At 43.9% G+C, this 27,256-nt stretch overlaps 2 protein-coding genes and 1 long non-coding RNA gene across 8 annotated transcripts in view; 1 reads left to right on the top strand and 2 right to left on the bottom strand.

Annotated features, from left to right (window-relative positions):
• LOC310690099 overlaps nt 1-12,779 on the bottom strand; it is a 66,874-nt gene extending 54,095 nt beyond the window's left edge. Inside the window, exon 1 of the long non-coding RNA XR_014517899.1 lies at nt 12,399-12,779. This is a non-coding gene — a long non-coding RNA (uncharacterized lncRNA). The remainder of the gene's footprint in view (nt 1-12,398) is intronic.
• The window catches only part of LIMD1 (LIM domain containing 1), a 43,411-nt gene extending 24,465 nt beyond the window's left edge, over nt 1-18,946 (top strand). For 2 of the 6 annotated variants that reach the window (XR_014517670.1, XR_014517671.1), the window contains exons 4-10: nt 8,627-8,694; nt 11,760-11,822; nt 12,793-12,923; nt 13,983-14,034; nt 15,910-15,978; nt 16,971-17,786; nt 17,964-18,946. Coding sequence is in view for 2 of the 6 variants with exons in the window: in XM_083468165.1 (XP_083324291.1) it covers nt 8,627-8,694; nt 11,760-11,822; nt 12,793-12,923; nt 13,983-14,034; nt 15,910-15,978; nt 16,971-17,111 (524 nt within the window). In the remaining 4 variants the exon portion in view is untranslated. Of the gene's footprint in view, nt 1-62; nt 5,612-8,626; nt 8,695-11,759; nt 11,823-12,792; nt 12,924-13,982; nt 14,035-15,909; nt 15,979-16,970 lie in introns of those variants that run through there. The other 4 variants (XM_083468165.1, XM_083468166.1, XR_014517672.1 and 1 more) reach the window with 3 other exon arrangements.
• A 1,618-nt stretch (nt 18,947-20,564) lies between these two features.
• SACM1L (SAC1 like phosphatidylinositide phosphatase) overlaps nt 20,565-27,256 on the bottom strand; it is a 34,872-nt gene continuing 28,180 nt past the window's right edge. The window contains exons 19-20 of the mRNA XM_083468224.1: nt 23,926-23,983; nt 20,565-22,616 (exon numbers count right to left, since the gene is read on the bottom strand). Coding sequence (XP_083324350.1) covers nt 22,480-22,616; nt 23,926-23,983 — 195 coding nt within the window. The 3' untranslated portion in view covers nt 20,565-22,479. The remainder of the gene's footprint in view (nt 22,617-23,925; nt 23,984-27,256) is intronic.

The raw sequence follows: 27,256 nt of genomic DNA, 5'->3' as shown, positions 1-27,256 counted from the left end.
TTCTTCTTCTTCTTCTTCTTCTTCTTCTTCTTCTTCTTCTTCTTCTTCTTCTTCTTCTGCAGATACTCAGGAGTGGGGAGACCTAGGCCCTCAGCACTTTTGCATTCCTGGCACAATCTTTGCCTCCTTTTAATTAGGAAGGGATTTTTAATTGTGTGGTGAACTCCTGGAATATCTATCCAGTCTTTCTGCATTTCTTTTTGATTATGACATCCAACTTCTTCAGTCAAATTCTCCCCAGACAAGCTGTTTTGGGGCCAGAGGCAATACATCATTGCCCATCTTCAGCAGCTGGAGGAAAATATTCAGCCAGTGGGCTGAAAAATCAGGTGAACAACCTCCTTCTCATACTGGTAGATGGGACTCCAATCAGGAATTGGGAAATAAGCTTCTCTGATGTTAGATTGGTGGTTAGATTTTCTCTTCCCCTGCCCCCCATTTCATAGATGGAAGAGTAACCATTTTACAGAGAGTTAGCAAGTGTTTGGAGTCCTATAATAATAGGTTTATGGTTTTCTGGAAATAGAGAGCGTTCCACTCTCATGGTCTCTGTCTCTTTCCATTGAGACAACTATTTTAGTCATACCTGTTTATATTTAGACGGATGTTCATTAGTGTGTATTCAGTGGCAGTAAAGGCCACCTGGCTCTTTAGTATATATACTTAGGACCTTGTACCTCACTTCCCAAAATAGGGATTCCATTCTTTCTTGTACTCGTAGTTACGATAAATACTTCACTGTTTCCGGGAATGCGTTTTATATAAATCTCTAAATTTACTCGTGCCTTGCAGGCTTATATAAGCATCTCTTCAATAATAGTTGAAACACAAGCTCTTGTCATCTTACACCGGTTTCAAAGGCTTAGCGCACAGGCTTTTCAGACTTCTACTTTCAGGGAACCTTTTCATGGCAACTCGTCTACTGGAGAATCTCTGAAACTTGCAAAGGCTTCCAGTGTGAGATGTGGGGAGTCGGCTGGGTGTGTTGAACTCGACACCTCATGCAAACCGAACGTGTGCCAAAGAATACACTTCATGGCTGGCATTTTGGAGGGGAAGGATGTAGCTCAGAGGTAGAGAATCAGATTTGCAAACCAGAAGCTTCAGGTTCAATCCCTGTGTCAGGCAGCAGTGGACCCAACCCTCACGGCAGGTTGCCAGGAACAGATAAGACAAGGAAAAGTACCAACTGCTTTTTATTCAATATTCACAGAGAGAGGCTTGGGAATTCAGCCTCTTGGAATAATGGCGTTGCCCCGAGTGAGTCTCCACCATCTCCCTCTCCTTCATGTGTCATCACTACGGGTGCTGAGAAGTGTCTTCTGCCTTTGAGCTCTTTGCTCTCCTACTTTCAATGCTCGCCAGGTGCTGGGAGAGGGGGGTCTGGAATGCTTTCTAAAGACACTGTGTCCATCAGCTGTCCACCCTCTGGTGCTTCTTCCTCCTCCTCTCCCATTATTTCCCAGCTTTCCCCCTCATCAGCCTCTGAGCCATGATCTCCCTCAAACCCCTGTTGTAATTCTGAACTGTCGTCTTCTTCTCTGGAAGGGTCAGGCTGGGGAGGCGGTCTCCACCATTCCTCCTCTGCCTGGTCCCTGACACCCTGGCGTCTCCAGCTACGGCTAGGAGAGACCCCTTCCTCAAACCTTGGAGAGCTGCTAGGCAGTATAGACCAGATGTGGAGAACCTTTGGCCTGCTGTAGGTTGCTGAACTACAAATCCCATAATCCCTAACTGTTGGCCAGGTCCTTTGGGGCTAATGGGATTTGTAGTTCAGCAACATTTGGAGAGCCCAAAGGTCACACCTGGTGTAGACAGTACTAAGCTAGATGGGGGAAAGGGTTCTGACTCCATATCAGCTCCCCATGTTCCTATGAACACCACTACTGGTGGACAAGCTGTCTTTCCAAGGGTCTTGTCTGCTTTTAGTGACCTTCTCCTTTGGGAAACCGCCATGTCCCAGGCCAGACGACTTGCCCAGTGGATCCAAGTTACAAGAAAGCAGATTCTGACTAAACATCAGGAAGAACTTTCTGCATGACAGTGGAGCACGTTGGCATGAATGACGTTATCTGATACCATAGATTCCCTTTTAAACCTAAACTGCTCCCATGTCCTCATCTTGATTAAAAATATTTAAATAAGCGGGCTTAGCTGCCCAGAGCTACAAATGTTCTAAATTCTACACTATAAATAGGTTGTACCCTTGGAAGTAAACCCCATTTATTTCAGTCGCACTTGCTTGCAAAAAAAGTATGCTTAGGTTTGGTATTTATATGGGGATTTGTATTTTGGCATTGAGGATAAATGCACTGCATATATAATTAGTATTATTCCATATCAAATAAATGTCAGAGTTAATCCTCTCTATGTGAATGGGACTCTGCCATATTTCCTAGCCATTACAAGGCTGTTGCCCTCAGTAAAAATGCAAATGATAGATCTGCGACCTTAAAATGCCCAAGAAGTCAGAAATCAAATTGGAGCTTTCAGGCATATTTACATGGGTTTATTCTGAAGGACACCTGTCCTTCCTACTTCATATGTTTTCTACAGAAGATTGCATTCTACAGAATGCAGCTAACTCAGTTGCCACATAAACTTGTGTCGCCATCCTGTATACAGGAAGTCGTTTTGTATTCTCTCTTGGACAGGCTTTTATAACTTGAGGGCTGGTTTAGGAGGCAAGAGCTATGGCTGAGGACTCCAGGACTTGGGTTTGCTTCAGGAATTGCTCATGGGACTGGCTGTAACACACGACGCCTCGTCGGCTTTCCTCTGACGCAAACCCTTTGCACAAGAGAAATGAGGTCACATCCCTTTTTGCACGTGGCTGCAGAAGCAGTTTTTGCAGATCAGCAGCTTGGACATGTGGCTTGCTGAAGGATCAGTAAAATCGCTCTTCTGGATACAGGCCATAATTCATAAGACAGGCACACTTTACTGCATCACAGAAATAAGCATTGAAAACCATGTAGTGTTAGAGACCCTTTGATACTTGTTGTCTAGCTTCACACATTTGTTTGGAATGCAAAGTCTTCCCAGCGATGTCGTATAAGCCACATAGACTTGGCATTTTCGTGTCATATGTTTGAGCTGTCTTGAGAATATTTTGAGCTGTCTTGAAGCATGAGGTCATGATAGGAACGATGAGAGCCAAAAAATAAAAATTAAAAAAATGCAGAGGAAGTACTTTAAATGACTGAAAGAAATTAGGAGAGGTAAAAGGCATAAAAACGAAAAAGAAGACGTTTGACATGCAGGGGAACTGATGTTCCAGATGTTAGGTAAATCATAAAACCCACAATTGGCGCCTGACATTTTTCACATCTTGGAAAGGGGGTGAGTTATGCCAGCAAATAGAAATGATAGAATTTTGTTCTTTTGGTGTTCTGTCCTTAATAACAGAGGTGAGAATGATTGTTGAGGAAAGGGATAGTACCTTCATCAGAGGAGGGTTGGAGTTTTTTTGTAACATATTTCTTATTCATTTTCATCTTTAAACAGTTTAACATGGTTGCATTGATGTATCTTTGTTGACATTAGAGCATTATACTTGGCTTCTGATGTAATGCTTATACCTAGGTTCAGGAGAGTTTCCAGGAAAACGTTGGAGAATGTGAGATAAACAACGGACCTGGTTTTGTTTCACTGAACATCCCCCCATATACTTCTGAGGTGGAAAAGTGGATGTAAATGCTTTTAATTAATGAAAAGCCCCCTTCACTCCCCCTCCCCCCCCCCGATGTCGAGACCCAAAGCCAAAGCTAGATTCACCATAAAACTCCTATCATTCCATGGACCTTCACCTGGAATACAGTTGGGATGATTGCCATCAGAATTAATATTTAAAATACTATTTTCACAGTTTCCATGAACTTCAAACTTTTCCCAAATCCCTGCTGTATGGTTTTTTTTGTTTGTTTTTTTAATGTATTGAGTACCTAGCTAGTTATGTTAAAATCTTCAGAGATCTAACTCAAATGCTGATGAGAGACATGTTCTCTTGTCTGCCTCGTTGGCTTGGGCTTGTTTTGGTTTCTTTTTGAACTAGGGTAATAAGCATGGGCAGAACCAGTACAAAAATAGGAAACGGTCAAAAGTGCAAGGGATTGATGCTGACCACAGGGAGGCTGGCGAATGATTTGCTATTTGCCTGATGTGGGTTCAGGAGCGTGTTCAGACCGAATAAAACATCTCCTTTGACGTAAATGAAACTGAGTCCCACAGTGTTCAGTGGAGTTAGGTTCTTTTTGGTAATCTGAATTTTATATTACAGAGGTCCAAAGTCCAAAATTCATTTTGATTATATGGGCCCTGCTGTCCACTGGATAATAAAGAGGGGGCATCTAGAAGATAAAAACATGCTACTGTTAAGTCTTAAGTATGAGGGAATGAGAACTGTTGCTTAAATGGATCAGCCGTGCACAAGCGACAGCCATCAAATCTTTAATTACAAACTGCAAAGGGAAAACGTGTCCTGTAATTACAGTCAGTAAAAAAGGACAGTAGAAATACCAACGTGGTTATTTCGTTCATGAACTTTGGCTGGCAGTGAAATGGATGAGCATAGCAGACAGTGGACTTGAAGTATTGCTAGAAACCAAGAGTTCAGGACCCAGCCTCTCTGTAGTAGAAATTAGCTGTCTCTCGAGAAGCCCATAAATTAAGCTGTCTGACATTTCTATGAGAGGACATCATAGTAAGCAGAATTTACCCTCAGTGCATGTCTTCAGAGAGGTGTGCAGGTGGTCTGATGCAATAAAGCACAACCTCTGTCTCTTGAGAACCATATTATGTCTCTCAAGTAAGAGAACGTCTTATATTTCAGAATATCACAGCTTCATAAGAATGAAAAGAGCCTTATTTTAGAATACTGCAGCTCCACACATCACATTGCTTTAGGCTGAAATCCTATAACCACTTACTTGGGAGTAAGCTCTGTTTAACTTAGTGGTGCATATTCTGAGAAGGCTTGCACTGACTTTTTAATTTTATTTTTAACTGTTAATCTGGCAGCTGCGTTGGCTCCAGTCGTCTGCACTTCAATTTTTTAATTTTTACATTCAGACATATTTATGCGAGACAGCACAGTGAAGCAAAAGATTCTTGGGATTTGGCCCTTATAAAACTGTAGGCACCTTTCGTACGAGATTTGATATTCTGTTAAGCGGTAACAGAACATAATAAACAGTGCAAATTGCATCGTTCTGTCATAGCCACATCGTTGCTGCCAAGTTAAAAGACAGGCACGATGCAGAATTTATGTTAAGTGACTTGTGCCTGTCACATAAGTGGTAGCTATCCAAGATACGTCCTGTTTTTTCCTAGTGAGAGCTTTCATCGCCCAGAAAAATAATCTGAAGTGGGAGTATTTCATGTGGTTGCAAAGTCCTCCCTTCACGTTCTTTCCCTGCCCTTTTTAATAGCATTGGCTGTAAAAAGCCAAAAAGCCTTCAGACAGCTGCTTGTTTTGATAATCGCTTGAGCTTTTGAAACCATTGAATTGAGACCCAACTGGCTTGGGTTCCTGAGGCACATTTTCTTTTGTGACTCGCAGGCTAGTCCTTGAAATTTAGACCCAGAGTTTTCAGGGACATCTTGTAAAGTTCCAGTAAAACGTCTTCCCCAAGCGATATAACTGTAGCCCTGCTTTTCCTTATTATCAGTAACAGGAGGGTTGTTTCATATGTTAACCTTTTCGCTGTGTAGAGGGGTGGAGAAGTTCTCTGTAAATATGGAATTCAGTGACCAGAACACATGGGCCTTAGCAGAATATGATCCATACACATTATCAGGGAATAATTTGAGCTATAGTTTCATGAGAGGTGAGCTCCGGAATCAATTATAAAACCAAATAATATGTAAAGTGATAAAATAGCTATGTGCAGGTCCAGTTTGCTTCTGATTGCTCAGTGATTTATTTATTTCAAATATCCCAATAACGGAGATATTCTGGAAGAGCACTGTTAGTTGTCCCCTATATTTCAGAGGCCATATTGGCTTCAACCAGAAGTGGGGCATTCATTTCTGTGGAACAATCGTCCAGCAGAGATTCAGCAGGCATCCTGGCTTTTGACTTTCAAGCCTCTCTTGAAATATATATATGCTGACAGGCATATACAGATGTTTAAAATGACTCTGGAGTAGGAGTAGGCAGTCGTTTTGGTGATCGTTTTGGCTTGATTTTAAATGTTTTCATGTTGTTGTCCAGTGCTCCAGTGTTTTGCAAGGGGACGGGGTATATAAATACTTATATAAACAAACAAGCGTGCATCCTTTCCTTCATTGGTCAGTCAGCATTCCTAGGGTTTCTTACGAAAGGATTTTTTAAAAATTACAAATGTTGCAAAACAAAACCACACAAAAACCAACTTGTGATAAAGAATTGAAGCAATAAAAACACACACACAACAGCTTCAAACCATGCAGCTGGAAAAGTTGGCAGTGTATAAAAGCTTAGGAAGATATTTTTTAAAAAAATAATAATTTTGCCCAGTACTGAAATGATAGTGAGGTGTTGAGGCGAGTTCTCTGGGGAGCACATTCCCCAAGCAGGATGTTACCTACCTGGTTTGGTACCTGCCTTGGTCAGCAATCCTAACCCTGCCCCAACCAGCACGGTTACCCCGCTGAGTGTGTCCAATGGGGAAGAAGGTATCGAGGGACCAACAGATTGCAGGTCACGTGACAGCAGTGGGTCCAGCTTGGGTCCAAAGCATCGTGCCCTGGAGCTCTGCGCTGAGAGAGTCATGCTAGCTTCCTTCTGTGGGACAAGGCTGGCAGTGACCAGCAGTGATGGGCAGAGGGACAGCTGTGCCCAGTGTAGACCACCCTTTGTCCCTGGGACAAAGGATCTTTGGAGGGTTCCACCTGTTGCATCCTCTGCTTATATATATTCAGATCCATCACTTCTAAGCTCCTTCCTTATTCAGAAGGCTTACTATCAGCAGAGTACTAACACCAGATACAACCTGTACAATTTGGGTCTTGCACTGGGAATATTTAAAATTGGTAAGGTGGACATTTACAGAATCGTTTTATCCCACAAGGACTGAACATCTATTTTTTCCTGCCTTGACGAGAGGCGCCATCTGGTGTTAATGCGATGAGCTAGGTGTAGAGAAATGTTTATCTCCTGCTATCAACACCTCTGTATCCTTTAACGCATTGTCTTTAATTGGCCCATTGTGACCAACATACAGTGGTGCCCCGCAAGACGAATGCCTCGCAAGAAAAAAAACTCGCTAGACGAAAGGTTTTTCCGTTCGCGATTTGCCTCGCAAGACGAATTTCCCCTATGGGCTTGCTTCGCAAGACGAAAACGTCTCGCGACTTTTTTTCTTTGACTAAAAACAAAGACATGTTTTGTTTATAAAGTTAATTTATTTTCCCTTAAATTTTCGAACTGCTCTTTACAGTATGTGTGACTTTAAAGAGCAGTTAATAAACTGTTGTTGTACCAAATTTGGCTTTGTTTGGACTTTTTTTGACCATAGGAACGCATTAATTGATTTTCAATGCATTCCTATGGGATTTCGTGCTTCGCAAGACGAAAAATTCGTTAGACGACAAAAATTGCGGAACGAATTAATTTTGTCTTGCGGGGCACCACTGTAATTGGTTATGGCCCTTGCCTAAAATGGATTGCAATAGTAGTGCTTCTCCCATTTTATTCTATTTTTTTAACGAGTTTTTCACATTTTCTAAGATGAGAAAGTTGAGCGTGGGAAGGAAGAATGAGATGGACGGAAGTGTGGGGCTCATGTTACAGGTTAGAGTCGAAAGCCAGCACCAGGTTAAATGGTGCTCTGAAGTGGGATCATAGGGACACGGGTGGCACTGTGGGTTAAACCACAGAGCCTAGGACTTGCCGATCAGAAGGTCGGCGGTTCGAGTCCCCGCCACGGGGTGAGCTCCCATTTCTCGGTCCCTGCTCCTGCCAACCTAGCAGTTCGAAAGCATGTCAAAGTGCAAGTACATAAATAGGTACCACTCCAGCGGGAAGGTAAACGGCGTTTCCGTGCCCTGCTCTAGTTCGCCAGAAGTGGCTTAGTCATGCTGGCCACATCACCTGGAAGCTGTACACCAGCTCCCTCGGCCAATAAAGCGAGATGAGCGCCGCAATCCCAGAGTCGGCCACCGCTGGACCTAATGGTCAGGGGTCCCTTTACCTTTAAAGTAGGATCATAGAATTGTAGAGTTGGAAGGGACCCCGAGGATCATTTAGTCCAACCCCCTGCACTGCAGGAATATTCAGCTGCCCCATACGGGGATTGAACCTGCAACCTTGGCGTTATCAGTACCACGGCCTTAGCAACTGAGCTATCAGAGCAAACACTTCCTGTGTGCACCTGTGCAGTATAATGACGACACAGGTCCTAGCCTGGAGTTATGCTATAAATTAAAAAGCCCTGAATGATATATAGCCTTTGCGTCTTCATACTACAGTTCTGCAGTAAGGAATTGTGGATGCACAAAAAAGCACAGGGCAGGATTACGGCATCTGTCCTAGTGTTTAGTTGCATCGAAACTGCATCTTTCTTTCTGGCTTCCATTGGCGGCATTCAGATGTTTTATTTATTGGTCTTTGATCATATCCCCCCCCCCTTTTTTCCCCTTGCAGGTCGGAAGCTGAGAGGAAAAGCCTTTTATTTTGTTAATGGGAAAGTGTTTTGTGAAGAAGACTTCCTGGTGAGTAAGCTGCAGGCTCTTGCATGTTGTTGCTCGTGGAGGGAATGCTAAATGAGGTTGAGGATTGCAGGGTGGAGAACCCACTGGCAATGGGTCAGGTTATGGGTCCGACAAGTTGCTAGAGTGATGGATTTTTAATAATAATAATAATTTATTATTGATACTGCGGCCATCTGGCTGGGTTTCCCCAGCCACTCTGGGCGGCTCCCAACAGAATATTAAAAACATAATGAAACATCAAACATTAAAAACTTCCCTAAACAGGGCTGCCTTCAGATGTATTCTAATTGTCAGATAGTTGTTTATTTCCTTGACATCTGATGTGTAAGGCATGAATTAACACCTCTTCTTATCTGTTGTGTCTGATTAAGCACCTTTGTGAAAGCAGAGAGGATCTTAAATGAGGCAATCAGTGCTGATGACTCCCCACCCCCCACCCCACCCCAAAAAGAATTGCGGCATTTTGATTTGTACTTTTCCCTTACTTGTCCTTACGAACTGAAATGCAGGTGCAAGATTCAAGTATAGATTCTAGATTTTTGTTCACACGGTCCTCATGTGACCTATCTTAGCTGGAAAATAGATAAATGATTTGTAAATCTAGGTGTATTGCAGATATTAATATTGCACAGTTAAAAGCAACTGGATGCATGAAAACCAACTCCTTTTGGGAAATGAAACATTGTTAAGGCCCGTAAAGTTAAAGGGACCCCTGACCGTTAGGTCCAGTCATGGCCGACTCTGGGGTTGCGGTGCTCATCTCGCTTTATTGGCCGAGGGAGCCGGCGTACAGCTTCTGGGTCATGTGGCCAGCATGACTAAGCCGCTTCTGGCAAACCAGAGCAACGCACAGAAACGCCGTTTACCTTCCCTCCAGAGCGGTACCTATTGATCTACTTGCACTTTGACGTGCTTTCGAACTGCTAAGTTGGCAGGAGCTGGGACTGAGCAATGGAAGCTCATATGTTTAATTAAAACTTCACTTGCCAAACTTTCTCCAAATCAAAACCAAAACATCTAATGTTGCATCCAAACGGTTCCGTAAGACATAGAATCATAGAATCATAGAGTTGGAAGAGACCACAAGGGCCATCGAGTCCAACCCCCTGCCAAGCAGGAAACACCATCAGAGCACTCCTGACATATGGTTGTCAAGCCTCTGCTTAAAGACCTCCAAAGAAGGAGACTCCACCACACTCCTTGGCAGCAAATTCCACTCTCGAACAGCTCTTACTGTCAGGAAGTTCTTCCTAATGTTTAGGTGGAATCTTCTTTCTTGTAGTTTGGATCCATTGCTCCGTGTCCGCTTCTCTGGAGCAGCAGAAAACAACCTTTCTCCCTCCTCTATGTGACATCCTTTTATATATTTGAACATGGCTATCATATCACCCCTTAACCTCCTCTTCTCCAGGCTAAACATGCCCAGCTCCCTTAGCCATTCCTCATAAGGCATCGTTTCCAGGCCTTTGACCATTTTGGTTGCCCTCCTCTGGACACGTTCCAGTTTGTCAGTGTCCTTCTTGAATTGTGGTGCCCAGAACTGGACACAGTACTCCAGGTGAGGTCTGACCAGAGCAGAATACAGTGGCACTATTACTTCCCTTGATCTAGATGCTATACTCCTATTGATGCAGCCCAGAATTGCATTGGCTTTTTTAGCTGCCGCATCACACTGTTGGCTCATGTCAGGTTTGTGGTCAACCAAGACTCCTAGATCCTTTTCACATGTACTGCTCTCAAGCCAGGTGTCACCCATCTTGTATTTGTGCCTCTCATTTTTTTTGCCCAAGTGCAATACTTTACATTTCTCCCTGTTAAAGTTCATCTTGTTTGTTTTGGCCCAGTTCTCTAATCTGTCAAGGTCGTTTTGAAGTGTGATCCTGTCCTCTGGGGTGTTAGCCACCCCTCCCAGTTTGGTGTCATCTGCAAATTTGATCAGGATGCCCTTGAGTCCATCATCCAAGTCGTTGATAAAGATGTTGAATAAGACCGGGCCCAAGACAGAACCCTGTGGCACCCCACTAGTCACTCTTCTAGAACCCTGTGGCACCCCACTAGTCACTCTTCTAGAACCCTGTGGCACCCCACTAGTCACTCTTCTAGAACCCTGTGGCACCCCACACATGCCAGTCCAAAGCATAGTCTCAGCATCTTATAAATTACGAAATATTCCAAACAGGGGTCTGTCTCTCCTTTCAGCATCCATTTTGCCTGGAGCTGTTTTCCTGGAGAGCTTCATTTGCATCCTCACTCTCACTGAGTCTGGGAAGAAAGTCTTCAGCAACCACCCTTTTGAGATAACAAACTTGACATTTGATCACTCTCATGTGTTCTAAGGTTAAAACATCAGAGCTACCTGAGAACAACAACAACAACCCATTAAGGAGCCCAGAGACCACTTCTTGCTCTTGGCTTCAATGGAATCTTACAGTCAAACCCTTTCACCAATTCCCATTTCAGTGTGAATTAAACTAGTTATACTTAACATAGCGTGCTGTTTATTCATGTTGCTTTTACTACTAATGATTGGGCAATTACTGAGTGGCAGTAATTGGACAGTCATATATTGGCTACATAACATATAATTATGAGATTATGTCTGAGCTATAAAGGAGCCTCATACGTATGAGCTTGCCCACAAGGGTTGTTTATACACCGTGTTATTAAGCTGACAAGTGGTTTACAAGCCAGCCCTAGTGTTCACATATGTTATTTCAGCAATACTTAATCCAACCTACTGAGGCAAATGAGTGTCTGAGGTCGAAGGCCTGCGGATTGCCTAATGTCTCTGTTGCTAAAATGAGTTTAAAACTGGGGACTTTGTTCTCATTGTCTCTTCGTTGCACTAGCATTTGGGAATATTATTTTTTTTTAATTGAAGGAAGGAAGCTTTTAAAGAAAGTAATAAAAGCTGTTTTTTTTTGGGGGGGGGGAATCATGTGCCCAGAGACATTATAGTGGCTATGCACCCTGGTCAGCTTGCCTTATTCCAGTTAAGAAAGTAGGAAAATATTGCTCATGCTTTTACTCAAAAGGTTTCAGCATACTTTCTTTTCCCACTACAGTATTCAGGCTTCCAGCAATCAGCTGACAGGTGTTTCATATGTGGCCATTTGATCATGGACATGGTAAGTGACCTTTGTGTGTGGAAAACACGCTATGGAGGGAAAGTCCCCGTAATTTTAGAATGATGTCCCAAATGGAAAATATAAGAATGTTGCTGCTGTATGCCATCCACTTCTTATTGCATGAGGAATAAGGAAAATGAGGAAAGCAAACTAAATCCAATTGTGTGCTTTTTGTCTTGTTTATAATTTTTGTGTGTGCATTTTTTAAGGTATGCAGATGCTCACATCCTGTAAAACAAAATATGTGGGAGAGTGCTGATTTCATTTTTTTCTGTAATCTCTTGTGATTGCACATGACTCTTAATGCTTCCACTGTAGCCTCTCTAACAATGGGGAGGGCTTTTGGAATGCAAACGAGGGTTGTCGGCTGATTAACGAAACCCTAGTCAAGGAATCAGGCGGGTTTTAGTCAATCGCTTAACTAAATGGTTCTGCATAAACTTGTATGCCAGAAAAAACAAGCTAAACCCAGCTGCCACATGCAACTTCCAGCCTAACTTGAATCGGCAAACAGCTGGTTGCTGTAATCAAGAGCAGCCCTTCGGGGCATAAAAATAAAGACATTTTAAATCTTACCTGAGTTTTCTCGCAATAGCTGTTTGGGAATTCTATTCTCTTTTCCTGTGTCTTGATTAAATTCACTCTTGCTGCCTGCTCCCTGTCTTTTCAGACTGGGTGCTGTTTCGCTTGCTTCAAATTCCACCGGAATTACGACAACAGAAATTTGCTCTGTCATTTCTGCCTCTTGCCAGTAATTTCCTACCAAAATTGCTCAAATTAATTACAGGATTCCTGATGTGGTGGCATGGTTGCTGTGAAGCAGAGCACCATTAAGGGAACAATTTACAAACATCCTTATGTTGTTGTAATCGTTATATATTCCTTACACTCCTTTGCAATTGCTACTGTATTGCATTTTTTAAAAAACCTGAATGCTCGTTCAAAAGCATTTTCCTGTTTCTTATTGCAGATTTTGCAAGCTCTGGGGAAGTCGTACCATCCTGGCTGCTTTCGCTGTGTGATCTGCAATGAGTGTCTGGATGGAGTGCCGTTCACGGTAGACAGCGAGAACAAAATCTACTGTGTCCGAGATTACCACAAGTAAGGGGGAGGGGATCTAAACAGACGTGGCTGTAAGCGAGAGCTGCTGAAATCAGTGTGATTTGCTTGCAAGTAAATGTGTATTCACAGGAAGGCAGTATTGCTTGCTGATCATGAAGGTGCATCAAGTAATGTAAAAATTCTAGCAACCTATATTCTCATCGGGACGCAGGTGGCGCTGTGGGTTAAACCACAGAGCCTAGGACTTGCCGATCAGAAGGTTGGCGGTTCAAATCCCCGCGATGGGGTGAGCTCCTGTTGCTCGGTCCCAGCTCCTGCCAACCTAGCAGTTTGAAAGCACCTCAAAGTGCAAGTAGATAAATAGGTACTGCTCCGGCGGGAAGGTAAATGGCATTTCCGTTTCTGGTTCGCCAGAAGCGGCTTAGTCATGCTGGCCACATGACCCGGAAGCTGTACACCGGCTCACTCGGCCAATAAAGCGAGATGAGTGCCGCAACCCCAGAGTCGGTCACGACTGGACCTAATGGTCAGGGGTCCCTTTACCTTTACCTTTACCTATATTCTCATCATCTTCTGCCCTTAGGACAGAGATGAGCAGATTTCAGGATTCTCAGATCTGCTAGAATCCCAAGATCCAGCAACCAGTCAGGTGCAAATGACACGCAGTTAGAATTAAAGAACAGGGTCCAGAAATTGGTTTTGAAAACCAAATCTGCTCATAGTCGTTTCCCACAAAAGGCCACACCTGGCTAGTTTTCTTCATTTGCGCAGCCTAATTTAGGTGCAACAAGTAGCTTGCTGTTCTCAAAACAATTTGGAGTCTGGAAACCCTTGCCAATCTACTGCAGCAAATTGCTCAAGAGATTCCCAGGAGATTCCAACCTCCCTTTTGCCCCCTTCTGCTCTAGGAGTCCCTCTGCACCAGCCTTTTCCCACGCTCCCATTTTCACTAGAAATGGGAAAACGCGAGGTTGGGACCCCAGTGTGCTTTGGAGAATGTGCAAAGTGTTCAATGCCCTTGAAACAATATTTTTAAATGATTCAAATCTGGGTTCTTTTTCATGTTTGTAACTTGCCTTTTTTTTGTTTTTTATAAAGGGTTTTGGCGCCAAAATGTGCAGCCTGTGGTCTTCCTATTCTGCCAAGCGAGGTAAGTGATTTATATTTTTTGCTTCTACCTTTTCTCAGTAATGGGACGCGGGTGGCGCTGTGGGTTAAACCACAGAGCCTAGGACTTGCCGATCAGAAGGTTGGCGGTTCAAATCCCCGCGACGGGGTGAGCTCCCGTTGCTCGGTCCCTGCTCCTGCCAACCTAGCAGTTCAAAAGCACATCAAAGTGCAAGTAGATAAATAGGTACCGCTCCAGCGGGAAGGTAAAAGGCGTTTCCGTGCGCTGCTCTGGTTCACCAGAAGCGGCTTTGTCATGCTGGCCACATGACCCGGAAGCTGTCTGCGGACAAATGCCAGCTCCCTCCGCCAATAAAGCAAGATGAGCGCCGCAACCCCAGAGTCATCCGCGACTGGACCTAATGGTCAGGGGTCCCTTTACCTTTCTCAGTAATGCTACAGCCCCCCAGTTATTTGCAGTAGTCTTATTCTAAGCTCTGAGTTGAAGCATGGCCCTTAGATCACTTAGATCATCTGAAGAACTTCTACTTATGGCACTGCCCCCTGCAGAATAACCTAGGGTGGTGACCTGGAAACTGGCATTTTCCCCCCTTCTCCCTGCTCTGTGGAATGCCCTCCCCTCTGCCATATGTGACACAGCAACCACCTGTGGCTTCAGACATCCTTTGAAGACTTACCCTTTTCTCTGGGCTTTCCTTGACCCATAGGATCGGACCCATTTTTAGGGATATGAACCCCCTAAATCTATTTGCTTTTTTACTGTTTTCATTAGTTTTAGGTTGCTTTTTTTAAGAAGGGGGTGTTGGGTTTTTATATTGCACAGACCGTGTGCCACTAAAAAAACAAGAAGAACCCTAAGTGCTTTAGAAATGCTTTTAAATAAACAAATCTCTGCGAGTGGAATATTAGCAAGGCCCCCAGTCTTGTGAAAGATAGTTGTGAAGTGCTCCTAACTGGAGTCATAGATTTGACAAAGGCTGCTGTGGCACTGAAAAACTTAACGGATTCCTTGAGGCATAAGGTTTTATAGATGGATCTCTGTAGACAAGTCTTTAAGGTGCCATTCCTCTGGGAAGGGGACTTTGCCATAGTTAATGGTTTCCATTGGTTTTGATGGAATTTATCTAAATCTTAACTTCTACTGGTTTGGATCCTAAGGATACAATCCAACAAAAGTTTGCGGCACCTAACCCCCACTTAAATAAATAAGTGGAACTGCAGAGCTGAGTTACAATCGTGTAACCGCAATCCTAAGGACACTTGCTAGAGAGTAAGGCACATTTTAACTCAGTGTCACTTGCTTCTGAGTAAACATGCTAAGGATCATCCAGAAAGCTGTGCTGATTTTAGTGAGACTTAGGTTCACCTAACACATCTTGGATTGCATCCAAAATCCTCAGGCCTCCAATTTGGAAAGAAAAATCTTCTTCAAAACCAGAATAAGTTATGCACAGCAATCAAATGTATGTTCAGAGTCTTATGTCACAGAAAAAACTATTTTACATGGGTGTTCCTTTGCGCAGAACTTTGAATGCACGACTCTCCTCCCCCTTTTTGCTATTTGCTGACCAAAAATATGTGAGCTATGCTTGGGATCGCTGTTCCAAGCAATAACACTTGAGAATGTTTAAATGCTATGGGGTATCTCCTGTAAAATTTTGTCTTTCCTTAAATCAGTGGGATCAGGATTTTTCTTTTTAGCGTGTAGACATTTGGTTTGTCTCACTCGGGGAGGCTGCCAGGTTTGCATTTGCTTCATCCTTCACTTTGCCCTAAGAAAGTTTCACATGGCCCAGAGCAAATTCCAGATTAGTTCATTTCAGCCCATCTCTCCTTTTTTATTTTTTTATTTTTTTAAAAAACCTTTTGTCTTTGTTTTGTGCTTTAATGTTCCCAGGGATCCGATGAGACTATACGTGTTGTGTCAATGCACAAGGATTACCATGTGGAATGTTACTGCTGTGAGGTAGGCCCGCTGTTCATTACAGACACAATATAAAGTAAATACAAGTAGCAAGTATATGTAGTTTTAAGACAGTTGTTTCTTAACCGCTAGAGGATATCCTGCACTGACCATGGGTTTGATGGGAGTTGTAGCCCAACATCATCTGGAGAGCGACCAAATTGGACACCCTTGATCTGAAATAACTCAAAAGCAGTAGTTTGCAATTCATTTCCAGATGGGACACCAGTAAATAAGGAGGTGATCCTTCTCACATGAATAGGATGTATAACGGGCAATTCTTACGTATTTCCACAGTGAATATTTTTTTGCTTCGTATGGGGTTAATGTGGATGTCAGGCCCTTGATTAAACCCCCCAAGAGGCTCTGTTCGTTTTAGCTTGACTAGCTCAAGTCAAGGCATAACGCTGCCGGTGTCATAAAAACAATAGATTGTCTTCAGTAGTCAGTTTGACATGCCTTTCAATAGGCCACAGAAACCCATGTCTAACCCCAAGCCATGCCAATTGTTAGAATAACACCAAGATTTAAGATGTACCCCCTAGTACATCGCTCCATTTTACTCAGACTTAAGTTGGTCTATGAATTTCAGTGGGCCTAATCTGAACAGGACTAACTTAGGATGCAACCTTCTGTAATTTAATCCACGTGTAAAGTCCAAAACTCGCATGTTCATAACCTCCCGAGAGATTCTCCAGCCTAGGCATCCTTGCGGAGTTTAGAATTAAAAACACACACACACCCCTGTTTCAGCATAGGGTAGTTGCGCGGAATCTCACTTGGAGCAAACTGTTTTAAATCCTCATTCTGTTTTGTTTCACGGGGACAGAATCAAGTTTTCCTTAACTGACAGCTAGGAATTGGCTATTAATCTCTACTGACACTCTGGTCTGGGGCTGCCGATCAGAAGATTGTACATAAACCTTGGAAAGGCCCCGTTTTATGGCTGGTGCATGTCCTGAATAGCAGTTCTGTCCCTTTCCTTTCTCACGTAGGACTGCGGCATGGAACTCAACGACGAAGACGGACATCGGTGTTACCCCCTAGATGACCACCTGCTCTGCCATTCCTGCCACCTTAAACATATAGAGAAAGGCACAACAACTCATGCGGATGCCTACGTACACCATTTCTAGCCAGTTCTGCCAAACTTCCCAGAAGCCTGCCAAGGGAAAGGTTTTCACGGCTGTCGTTTTTGAGGTGCGTATCTACCTCAGCGGGCGATTTGCAGCGAGAAGATGAAGGAAGAGGCTCTCTTTTTTTTTGGCCTTGTGCATTGCATGTGTGGCAATTGCACACAACAAAGGATTTGTTTTCGTTCCGGACAAAAACTTACAGTACTAGCTGGAGTGATTTGTGGCTCCTTGTGTGCTTCTCCCTCACCCCCCCCCTTTTTTTTTGCTGGGAGAAAGCAGCGGGAGAGACTGTTTTCTTCTCGAGTCATTTGAGAGGAATCTTTAGCAAGTAGAATCACAACAAATACCCTTTAAAGGACACAAGAAAGTGCCAGAAATAAGTGACAATACACCTGCACGTCTCATCTTGTGGCTTTTTGTTCTGATAGTCAATCAGGGAAACACAACGTCCAGCCCTCCAGCAAGTCTACATACTGAGCAGACTCTCGTGATGTTTTTAATTTGTGGTGACCGAGACGTAATCACCTGCCTTTCCTTACATTGGTGGAAGTTATCCTATTTTCCAGGAGGTTATCCTGGAAAAGACCCTGATGTTGGGAAGGACGGAGGGCACAAGGAGAAGGGGACGACAGAGGACGAGATGGTTGGACAGTGTTCTTGAGGCCACAAACATGAGTCTGACCAAACTGCGGGAGGCAGTGGAAGACAGGAGTGCCTGGCGTGCTCTGGTCCACGGGGTCACGAAGAGTCGGACACGACTAAATGACTAAACAACAACATCCTATTGTCCTATCCTATTGCATGCAGGTTGGAGGGGCTGATCTGCTCTCACCATTCATTTTAGAAACCCAGCTCTACTTTCTACCTGTTCCCACAGCTCAGCAACCAGCAAGTGCTGTTGTGGAGTAGGGACAAAACATTACCGCTTAACTTCACAACAGGGATGGTGATGTTGAGATCATCTCCCCGGATGCTGCTATTTGCTAATCCTCCGCATGTCAGATAAATAAGCTTTTCTGTGAGGAAAAACCCGTCGAACAAGGCAAGCCGAAGAGAGAGGCAGATAACGTCAGCATGCAAAGTGAAGGGTAAAACTGCCACTCCTGTTTTGAAAAACCCCATAGCTCCGTTGTTGTGGCCAACTAAAATGTCACAAAATAGGGAGCCAAGAGTTCACTGTAACTCTTCCATCAGGCAGGATAGTAAACAAGGTAGCAGGGGATGTGGAAAATACTGGCTTGGTATTGAAACCATAATAGCTGCATTGGTCAAATACTCGTTTTTGTTCTATCGTCTTGGAAGAGGTTGGCTGCGGAGGCTGTGCACTTCAGAGTTTACTACGCCACTGGCATTGCTGTGAAATAAATAGTCACAGTGACTCAAGAGCACAAATTTAAGGTTAGCACAGCTTGCTGCTCTTTAATAGCTTCACTAATTTTGAGCACTTGGAACAATTTGAGCCTGGGTAGAGCTTTAGGGTCTGTTCTACCGGCCACTGCCTGACCGGGCTGCCAAATAATCAGAGATTATTTTCAAGACTAGGATCTTCTATACTGTTTAGGAAGAATAGATTAACACCTGTATTTGTCTTGGAACTCCTGTGCCTTAAATCTTAACCTTTACAATTAAAGTATGTGTTTAATACATTTGACATGGGCTTTGGAATATGTGTGTGTGTGTGTGTGTACACTTTAGTTACTAATTCTTGGGATAAACTGAAGCGGATGTTAATTTAATTAATGTTAATTTTAAAATGTTTGCCCCAGAAGTCAAGGAGATGATCACCCTAATGCAATCCAAGCTTACTGAGTGCCAATAAACTAATTCTGCATCAGTGCTTTGATGTGTGCTCAACTTTTGAGAGGCCTTTGTAAATATTTTTCCCCACTGTGAACTTACAATTGCGGTTATAGCTGATTTTCCTCCGAGCTCTGCCCTCTTTTAACGAGGCTGGTAAGACCTGGTGCTTTTTTACATACTTGGTTTTCTGGTTAAGACCTGATTGAGCGCCATATGCAAACTTGTGGATCACAGATCTTGAATTCTCTCCCTTAGGTTGCACAGTCACTGTTGTGTTAAAAATAGAGTGATTTCCTGTAGCAAAAGCAATCGGGCAACATGAAAGCAGGTGGGTCTGGTTCCTTTATTACTTTCAACACACCAGCTGTTGTATCTGAGAAGCCAACACATCTGCCCAGATGGTGTTTGGATGCCAACTCGGTGTAGCAGGCCATGTCATGGAAAATGTTCATTACAGTTGTGATGGGACGCTCTTATTTCCACCTTCAACTGCTTGCCATCTTATCCATCTGTATGCTCAGCCATGACCTTAACTCTCTGACTTCCATTCTCAATCCTCACATTGGAGTCCTATAGATACAGCTGCATGGTGTAGTTTTATATTGCATCCTAAATTAGCAAAGTAGAACCCACAAGGAAGAAAGGGGTTATTGTGATTTCAGGGGGAACACAAGCAGTTCATACTTTGATTTTCAGATATTTCATAAACCCATGCAACATGAGCTTCGACACGGTGCAGCAGATGAGGTCTCTTTGTATTTCAACTTTAAAAATGATTTAAAAGGTATGTGCTTTTCCTTCACATTTCAACTTACCGTATTTTTCGCCCCATAGGACGCACCGGCCCATAGGACGCATCAAGTTTTTTGGGGGGGAAATAAAGGGGGGGGGAATTATTTTCCCCCCCCCAGGCGCTTGTGGAACAGGAACCGGGGAGAAGCGCTCTTCTCCCCGCCGCCCGCCTTCAGATAAGGTACGGGGACAGCGGGAAGACGCGCTGTGCCTCCCAGCTGTCCCCGGAGCTTGCGGGGCTGGCGGTGGGGTCTCCCCGCCGTCAGCCTCCAAACCACTTCGGGAGACAGCGGGATGGCGGCGTTCCGCCTCCCTCTGTCCCCCGACCTTGTGGGGCTGGCGCTGGGGCTCTCCTGAAGCCTGGAGAGCAAGAGGGGTTGGTGCGCACCGACCCCTCTCACTCTCCAGGCTTCAGCGAAAGCCTGCATTCGCCCCATAGGACGCACACACATTTCCCCTTCATTTTTGGAGGGGAAAAAGTGCGTCCTATAGGGCAAAAAATACGGTACATCCTAAATGCACATGATCTACTGTTGTTTTTATTTCAGTCCTTCAGCTAAAGTCCTCCATACATGATTAGCTAAACATATTGGATATTTTGCAGCACACATTAAAATGCTTAAAATGGCTGCATGTGGAAATGGGCTAAGTTGGAGGTCATGCAGAGCATTAAAAATAACTAAGAGTCCATGAGTATTTTCACAACAGTTCTTTCCCCCCCAAAGATGGTGAATTACGTAATATAATCCAATGATGTCTAGCAGAATATGGCTAGTCTGTAGCTATTCATCTTCATTCTGCCTTTAACCACAGTCCCAATACACATTTTGTCCATTAATCAATCAGGATTCAGAGACAGAATTCAGTATTTAGAAAAGATGGAAGTTTTATTATTGTTTTGAGTACACTGTGTGGACTTAGAAATGCAACCTCTTTGCAAAGCAATGGAAAACAGACATCCTTCCAAACCTCAAGCCTACAGAAATTTAGTTCTTTTCTAACAATGCTAGCTGCCCAAACTTTCTTCTTTGTTGCAAGAAGTTCTTAATGGGAAGTGCATCAGAAGGACAAAAGCAGGAGTCACTTAAAAATGATCTGCTAATGAACATTAAATCAAACATTTGATGCAAGACCTTTTTTATATCTTCCACGCATTGAAGTGGATGACTTGGATTTTAGTTTTCAAACTCTGCTGACTGTTCCTTCCTCTACAAACAAAAACTGTGTATGTTATTACAAGGACTGTGAGAATAATATTGAAACAAACTCAGAGACCCTCAAACATTCAAAGGTTAAAATGGAACAGTTGCTGTTTCCATACGGTACAGTATGCTCAATTGTCATACAATGAAAAAAACTGCACAGCAAGTTGTGTTTTAGCTTGGAATGACCAATTGTATTAACCCCTAGTTGTCTACATGTCCGCCTAATACTTAAATTCATAATTGCAATCTCGACTATACAGCTGTAATTACAGGAAGTATAATTAAACAATTCACAGTACCTGAAGCTGATCCGTGTCTGGTTCTGAACGCAAGTAATTAGAAAATGGTTGACAAAGTAGTTTAAAATTGGTCCTTGGATTTAGATCATCTAGTTTTTAATATAAAGCTTGGAAGCACTAAAGTTGAGACACACATTTATTGATAACCAGCACAAGGCTATTCTTAGAGCTTAGTAGTTTCCAGAGAAAGTTACAATTGTAGAGAAATATAATTACGGCATGCACAAAAAGCAAGCTGATGTTGATCCCAAGTGCAAATATGGAATTAACTTCACCTCCCCCCCCCAATGCATCAAATGTATATTGTCTTCCACAGATTACCCCTCCTAAAACAAGGCAGCATAAAGCAGCAGGTGGTTTGCCAAATTAATAAGAAATACCTTCTGCGTTTGAGACTCTTCGGAAAGAAGCAAATACTTTGGACCTTTAGCGTAAGAGGGTTCAGATAAGTAGCTTTACATTCTTTGATTCCATTTACATCTTCTTAAGAGACAAAACAATCTTTAATCACACCGAAGTTTGTCATCTAAGTCTTCTAAGGACTGTAGTCATTAAAGCAGCACAGGACATGTTCCAGAGTGAATCCTCCCGACAATGATTTAAACAGAATATTGCATCAGCAGTCCCAGAAATGGCAGGAGAGACTCGCCTTTAGAGAAGGGAGCACGAGGAGAAAAATATATTGGGGGAGACACACACAAATACATACAACCCTGCGCTTGATACATCGACTTTCCTCCTGGCTACAAGGGCACTCAACAGAAGTTTAATTAAGCAGCAATTGTTGATATTGTTAATAAGCAAGGCTTTTTACTAGTATCAGATATTGTAACCTGGTTGTACCCTAGTAGTGGCTAGATCGCTAAGTAACATCAGGAGAACAGCATCTTTTTTAAAAAAGAAGGCTGAGACATCTCAAAAGATTTTACAATACTACATTCATGGGTTGTGAAGCTTGGCACACCCTTTTTGTGAATCCAGTTAACACCCTGTGGGACGACGGTGCAAACCGGCTTTCATCTCTTAATCCTCCTAACGGTTATGTGCACAAGCTCTCCAGTAAATGCAATACTCCTAAGATCATTGTGACTATAGAATCAAAACGGTGAATCCCCTCCACCAAGTAGTAAATTCGATTCAATTTTTCACCCTGCAAAGATGAAAGCTAAAAAGAAAAAAAGACCACGAGCTTGTGTGGAAAGCAGGTCAGTAGAGGCTCCAGGTACTGGTTGAGGAGCCATCCCTACCAAGCTGTTTTCCACACACACAAATTCAGTCCATCTTCTCCTTCTGAACCAGCCTGGGCGCATCTACAAAATCCTTGCCGTTGTAAAGGATGATAGCAAGAGTTCCAAAGCTTGCGCTTCCCCAGAAAACCACGTAGGCCAGGGTCTCTGTCCAGGTGTCACCTGTGGACACAATAAATTGCTTTCAGCTACGTACAAGGACTATTAAGAAACTATATTAGCAACCAGAAAAAGAGAAGCCTGCTAGAATTCTGAAGTGCAATTTCAGATCTACAAATCTGAGTGTTCTTCCCCACACGCCGCCATTTATTAGCAGAAGTGGTGAGAATATTTTCATATGTATGAAGGTGACATTTGGGAACCTGAAGGGTGACGGAGAGTATTAGGAAAATATACAGCAGGTGGTATGGGCCTTTGCAGAAAATGTATTGTGAAAGAGAGCACATGGCACAGCAAAACACTGGAATGCAAGTGGGGCCTCCCACAGCATCAAGGGTGAGGAAATGGGGGGCTGAATGCAAAAGCAGCCAACTCTCCATGGGCCATTTCAGACAGGCAAGTGGGGTCCACCTACCTAGCAATCACCTGGCACCAGGTGCTCTTAATTTCAGCCCGCAGCTGCAAAGGAAGAGTCGGGTGCACGCTAAGGGCACTCCCCATTCTTTTGCAGGCACCATTAGGCACTTTGCAGCAGCCATGGTTTGAATTTCCCACTGACTGACGACATCAGGCATAGTAAAGTCCCTGTAGCTTATGAGGGAGAATATTTGATTCAGCGGGGGATGCCGTTAAGTGGCCCATAAGCTATTGTATATCATTATAATGCATCATCACTGCAATTCCTCCCTTCTATTTTAAAGAAATATTAACTTTCTTTAGGAAACATGATTTTGACCTAGGGCATAGCTCTGATAATATGTATCTGAAAAAGTAATGGGGCTCTGGTTATTTGGCCACCTAATCATTTTTACTAAGTCATTGCAAATACAGAGGTTAAAATCGGCTCTGCTATAGTTGAAATTCAGCTCCTAATACTTGAACAATATGAATTCTTGGCCACAAAAGTTTTTCCTGCGTGTACGTATGATGTCCCTTTGTTCTTGCTCTACATTTTCAGCAAATGAGGATTAAAACTATAGGCAATCTCGGTGTGGAAGATTCTGCTTTGGAGCAGAGGACCAGCTTGGGCAGCCTGCTGGTACCAAGGTCCAAAGATCCTATGCTGCTTCAAGGGGTTTTTTCCTGGAGTACACTGAACTCATAAACATGAGGCTAGCCATCAGACTTTGTGACTTGTTTGCTACGATGCTTGTAAATTCTCACCCACAAACTGCCTGTGTCTAGCTCTGATGATACCCAATTGCAGAAAGAGCTCCTATAAAAACCTCTCGTTAACTTCCAAGAAGCTACTGCCATTGACTTATGTACACTATTGCTGTGAATTTCACGCACAGGTCAGATGATCACTTACCAGCCATAAGCAAACAGATAATGCACATCGAGAAAGCCACCACCATAATAATAGGCAACTGAGAAAGAAAATGGGGGGGGAAACAGAATTAAAAGGCAATACATAATACTGTATCACAGCTCAGTTATACACAAAGTAGAGTATGGTGCTAGCACATCAGTAATCTTAACATGCCAATCTGATCAGAAACAGGAGTTATTCTGAGCATACCCCATTTTCAGAAATGTTTCATACACCAACAAATTTATTGTGGCATAACTCTCAGGGTTGTTTCGTCCGATGCAATCAGCTTCAGCCAACAAAACCTTACGCCATAATTTGGCAGCCTTCAAAATACAGGAGGAATCCTCCTTTGTTGTAGGAAAAGCTAATCACCGCATTTAACTTGCTGCGATGTATTGTGCAGCACAAAGGATATTGTATGGGACTTTTGGACATTAAACATGTGCTACAGAAAACAAAGAACGTTCATTTCTGCAAAGTTTGCATGAGTTGCAGGAACAGGTGCAGGCACTGGTTCCAGAACAGCTTGGTTGTATTTGGCTCTATGAAAACTTAGTGAAGTTGGGAGAGGGACAGGATTTTTGCCCTCTAAAGTTCTGCCAGCCCTTCTGATTCCTGCTCATTTCCTCCCTGTGCTATTTTCACCAGAGTCCATCTCACTCCCACTGTTTCTTGCATTACCTGCTGAGCTCACAAACCATATTCCAAGCGCCAAAGAACAACTCTGTTGGTGGAGCAGGATCTTTGGGTGATGGGTTTGAGCCCCACATTGGGAAAAATATTCCTCGCATTGGAGGGAGTGGACTAGATGCCTCTCGTGGTCTCTGACACTCTACAGTTCTATGATTCCATAGCGTGGCCACACAGGCATTACTTCCCACACCCCACCTTTCCATGCCTGGCAGGATTGTGATGAGCCTTAGGCTTGCATGCTTCCTCTCACACTATGCAGAAATGAATGACTGCCTAGGAACCCTGCATACGCCATATCGACTTCTGAAGAAAGGTAGCACGTATAAGAAACAAAAAACAGTGCGTTTGACTTCCCCCTGCTCTTCAGATGTATAGAAAAGTTTCAGTATTGCAGTTTGCCTGTAAAGGTAAAGGACCCCTGGACAGTTAAGTCCAGTCAAAGGCGACTATGGGGTGTGGTGCTCATCTCGCTTCAGGCCGAAGGAGCCAGCGTCGGATCATGTGGCCAGCATGACTAAACTGCTTCTGGCGCAAAGGAACACCGTGACGGAAACCAGAGCGCATGGAAACGCCGTTTACCTTGCCGCCACAGTGGTACCTATTTATCTGCTTGCACTGGCATGCTTTCGAAGTGCTAGGTTGGCAGGAGCTGGGACAGAGCAACGGGAGCTCACCCTGTCGCGGGGGTTCAAACCGCCGACCTTCTGATCAGCAAGCCCAAGAGGCTCAGTGGTTTAGACCACAGCTCCACCCACATCCCACTGGTGCCTGTAACTGTGTAGGAAGATGTCTGTCTTTAGCCCATGACAGCAAAAACTAAAGCAGAGCATCCTCCTGCCTCCATTTGCCTGGATTTCCAAGGGGCTACGGAGAGGTCACAGCACTAGGGTTCGCCAAGTGGGCAGAGGCTACAGATGACCAATCGCCTTCCTATTTTATCTTCATTTGGTTGCAAGTGGCCGATAGCCAGGTGCAAAGTGCAAAATGTGCCTGGTGAATTTCGAACACTGCTAATTACAGTAACAGAAATCATGTGGGTCAGGAAAGCGCATGTCTCAGGCATCACAGACAGGGGAAAAGAGGTGTGTGTTTAGGAGACGTGTGTGCAGACCAGCCCTTGCTAACCTGGCGTCCTCCAGATGTTTTAGATGACATCTCTGTAAGTACAGCTGGCTGAGAATTGGGAATTGTGGTCCAAAACATCTGGAGGGCACCAGCCTGCTGAAAGCTGATCTCTGTTCTGCCTGCCACACATTCTGCAGCGTTAACAGCAGCTATTGTGAAATTCACACACGCCAAAACCCCTTTGCTTGCTTCTCCGTGCAGAAATCTCTAGAGAGAACAGCTGCTGATACTTGCCCACAATTCCAAGCGCACCTGAAGTTTTGCTAACAGCGCTTCTATTTTTAGCCTCCTTATTGATCACGAGCAGAAAACAACAGCTAGCTCCCCGATGCTTACACAAGTACTGTGACAGCTGTGAAACGCCGCCTGCGGGAAGCCAGCCAAGGAAGAGCTGGGCTCTCAGTCCCATCTTTGTTAAAAGTCACACCTGCAATTCCACTTGCTGCACTGCTGGGCCATCAGAAAACTGCCCAAGTGGCAGCGGAGAGTCAAAGAGGGTCACCGGTAGCTCATTCCCCCCCCCCAGTACACTTTACATCTCTGGGGCTTATTTGCAGTGCTGCTGAAACAGCACAGGCAGTTTCTGCCTCAGTTTACGGTACAGGGAGCAGCACCAAAACAACAGGGGAAAGGCGCCTCTTGTGCCAAGAGCCTAGCACGCCATCCTATTCTGCTCAGCTGCAGAGAACAGGATCAGTTCTAGATCTCAGCCACTGTATATTGTAGGATGGTGCCATAGCTAGGTTTTACATGCATGAAATCAGAGCTCAGATCCCTGCTGGACTGTTTTGTGCATGCACTAAGCCTTGGTCTAGTGCTGTGTGGACAAGTTCTGGGCTTGCGCACTCCCAGCCAGCCAGGAGGAAGATTTCTGCCCAGTTAACTTTCAGCTTCAAAGAACGCCAGCATTGCATGCAAACCAGAAATCCTTGTTTAAAACCAACAGTGGGTTCCTGCCCAACAAGCCAACATCATTTGTTTAGCAATTAACCGCTGTTTGTTTTTCAACCAGGATTTGGGGTACCGTATTTTTCGCTCTATAACACGCACCAGACCATAACACGCACGTAGTTTTTAGAGGAGGAAAACAAGAAAAAAAATATTCTAAACGAAATAGTGGATATATAATTTTTGTGGTTCATGCTGTGGCCACAGACATGTGATCTGACAGTGAGTTTGGAGTAGCCCAATGCAAAAATCCTAAGTATCCATGTGGATCCATGCTTTGTAACCACGGGGGAGGGAAGGAAGGGGAACCATGGATCCTCTGCTCACGACTGCAGCAGATCCCCCCCGCCACCCGAAGGCATTCGCTCCATAACACGCACAGACATTTCCCCTTACTTTCTAGGAGGAAAAAAGTGAGTGTTATGGTGCAAAAAATACGGTATATGGAAAGCAAAGATTCTGTTTCGAAGAAAATAAACTCGGTAAAAATCTTCCCCATAGTTATGCAAGGGGAGGAGAGAACATTAGGTGAGACGCTATCCTCTAGACAGCAAGTAACTAT

Source organism: Podarcis liolepis (assembly GCF_965112155.1).
Source record: "Podarcis liolepis genome assembly, chromosome: 12".
In the NCBI taxonomy this organism is placed as follows: Eukaryota; Metazoa; Chordata; class Lepidosauria; order Squamata; family Lacertidae; genus Podarcis; species Podarcis liolepis.
Note: the sequence above shows the minus strand (reverse complement) of the source record. Positions and strands in the feature narration are given on the sequence as shown.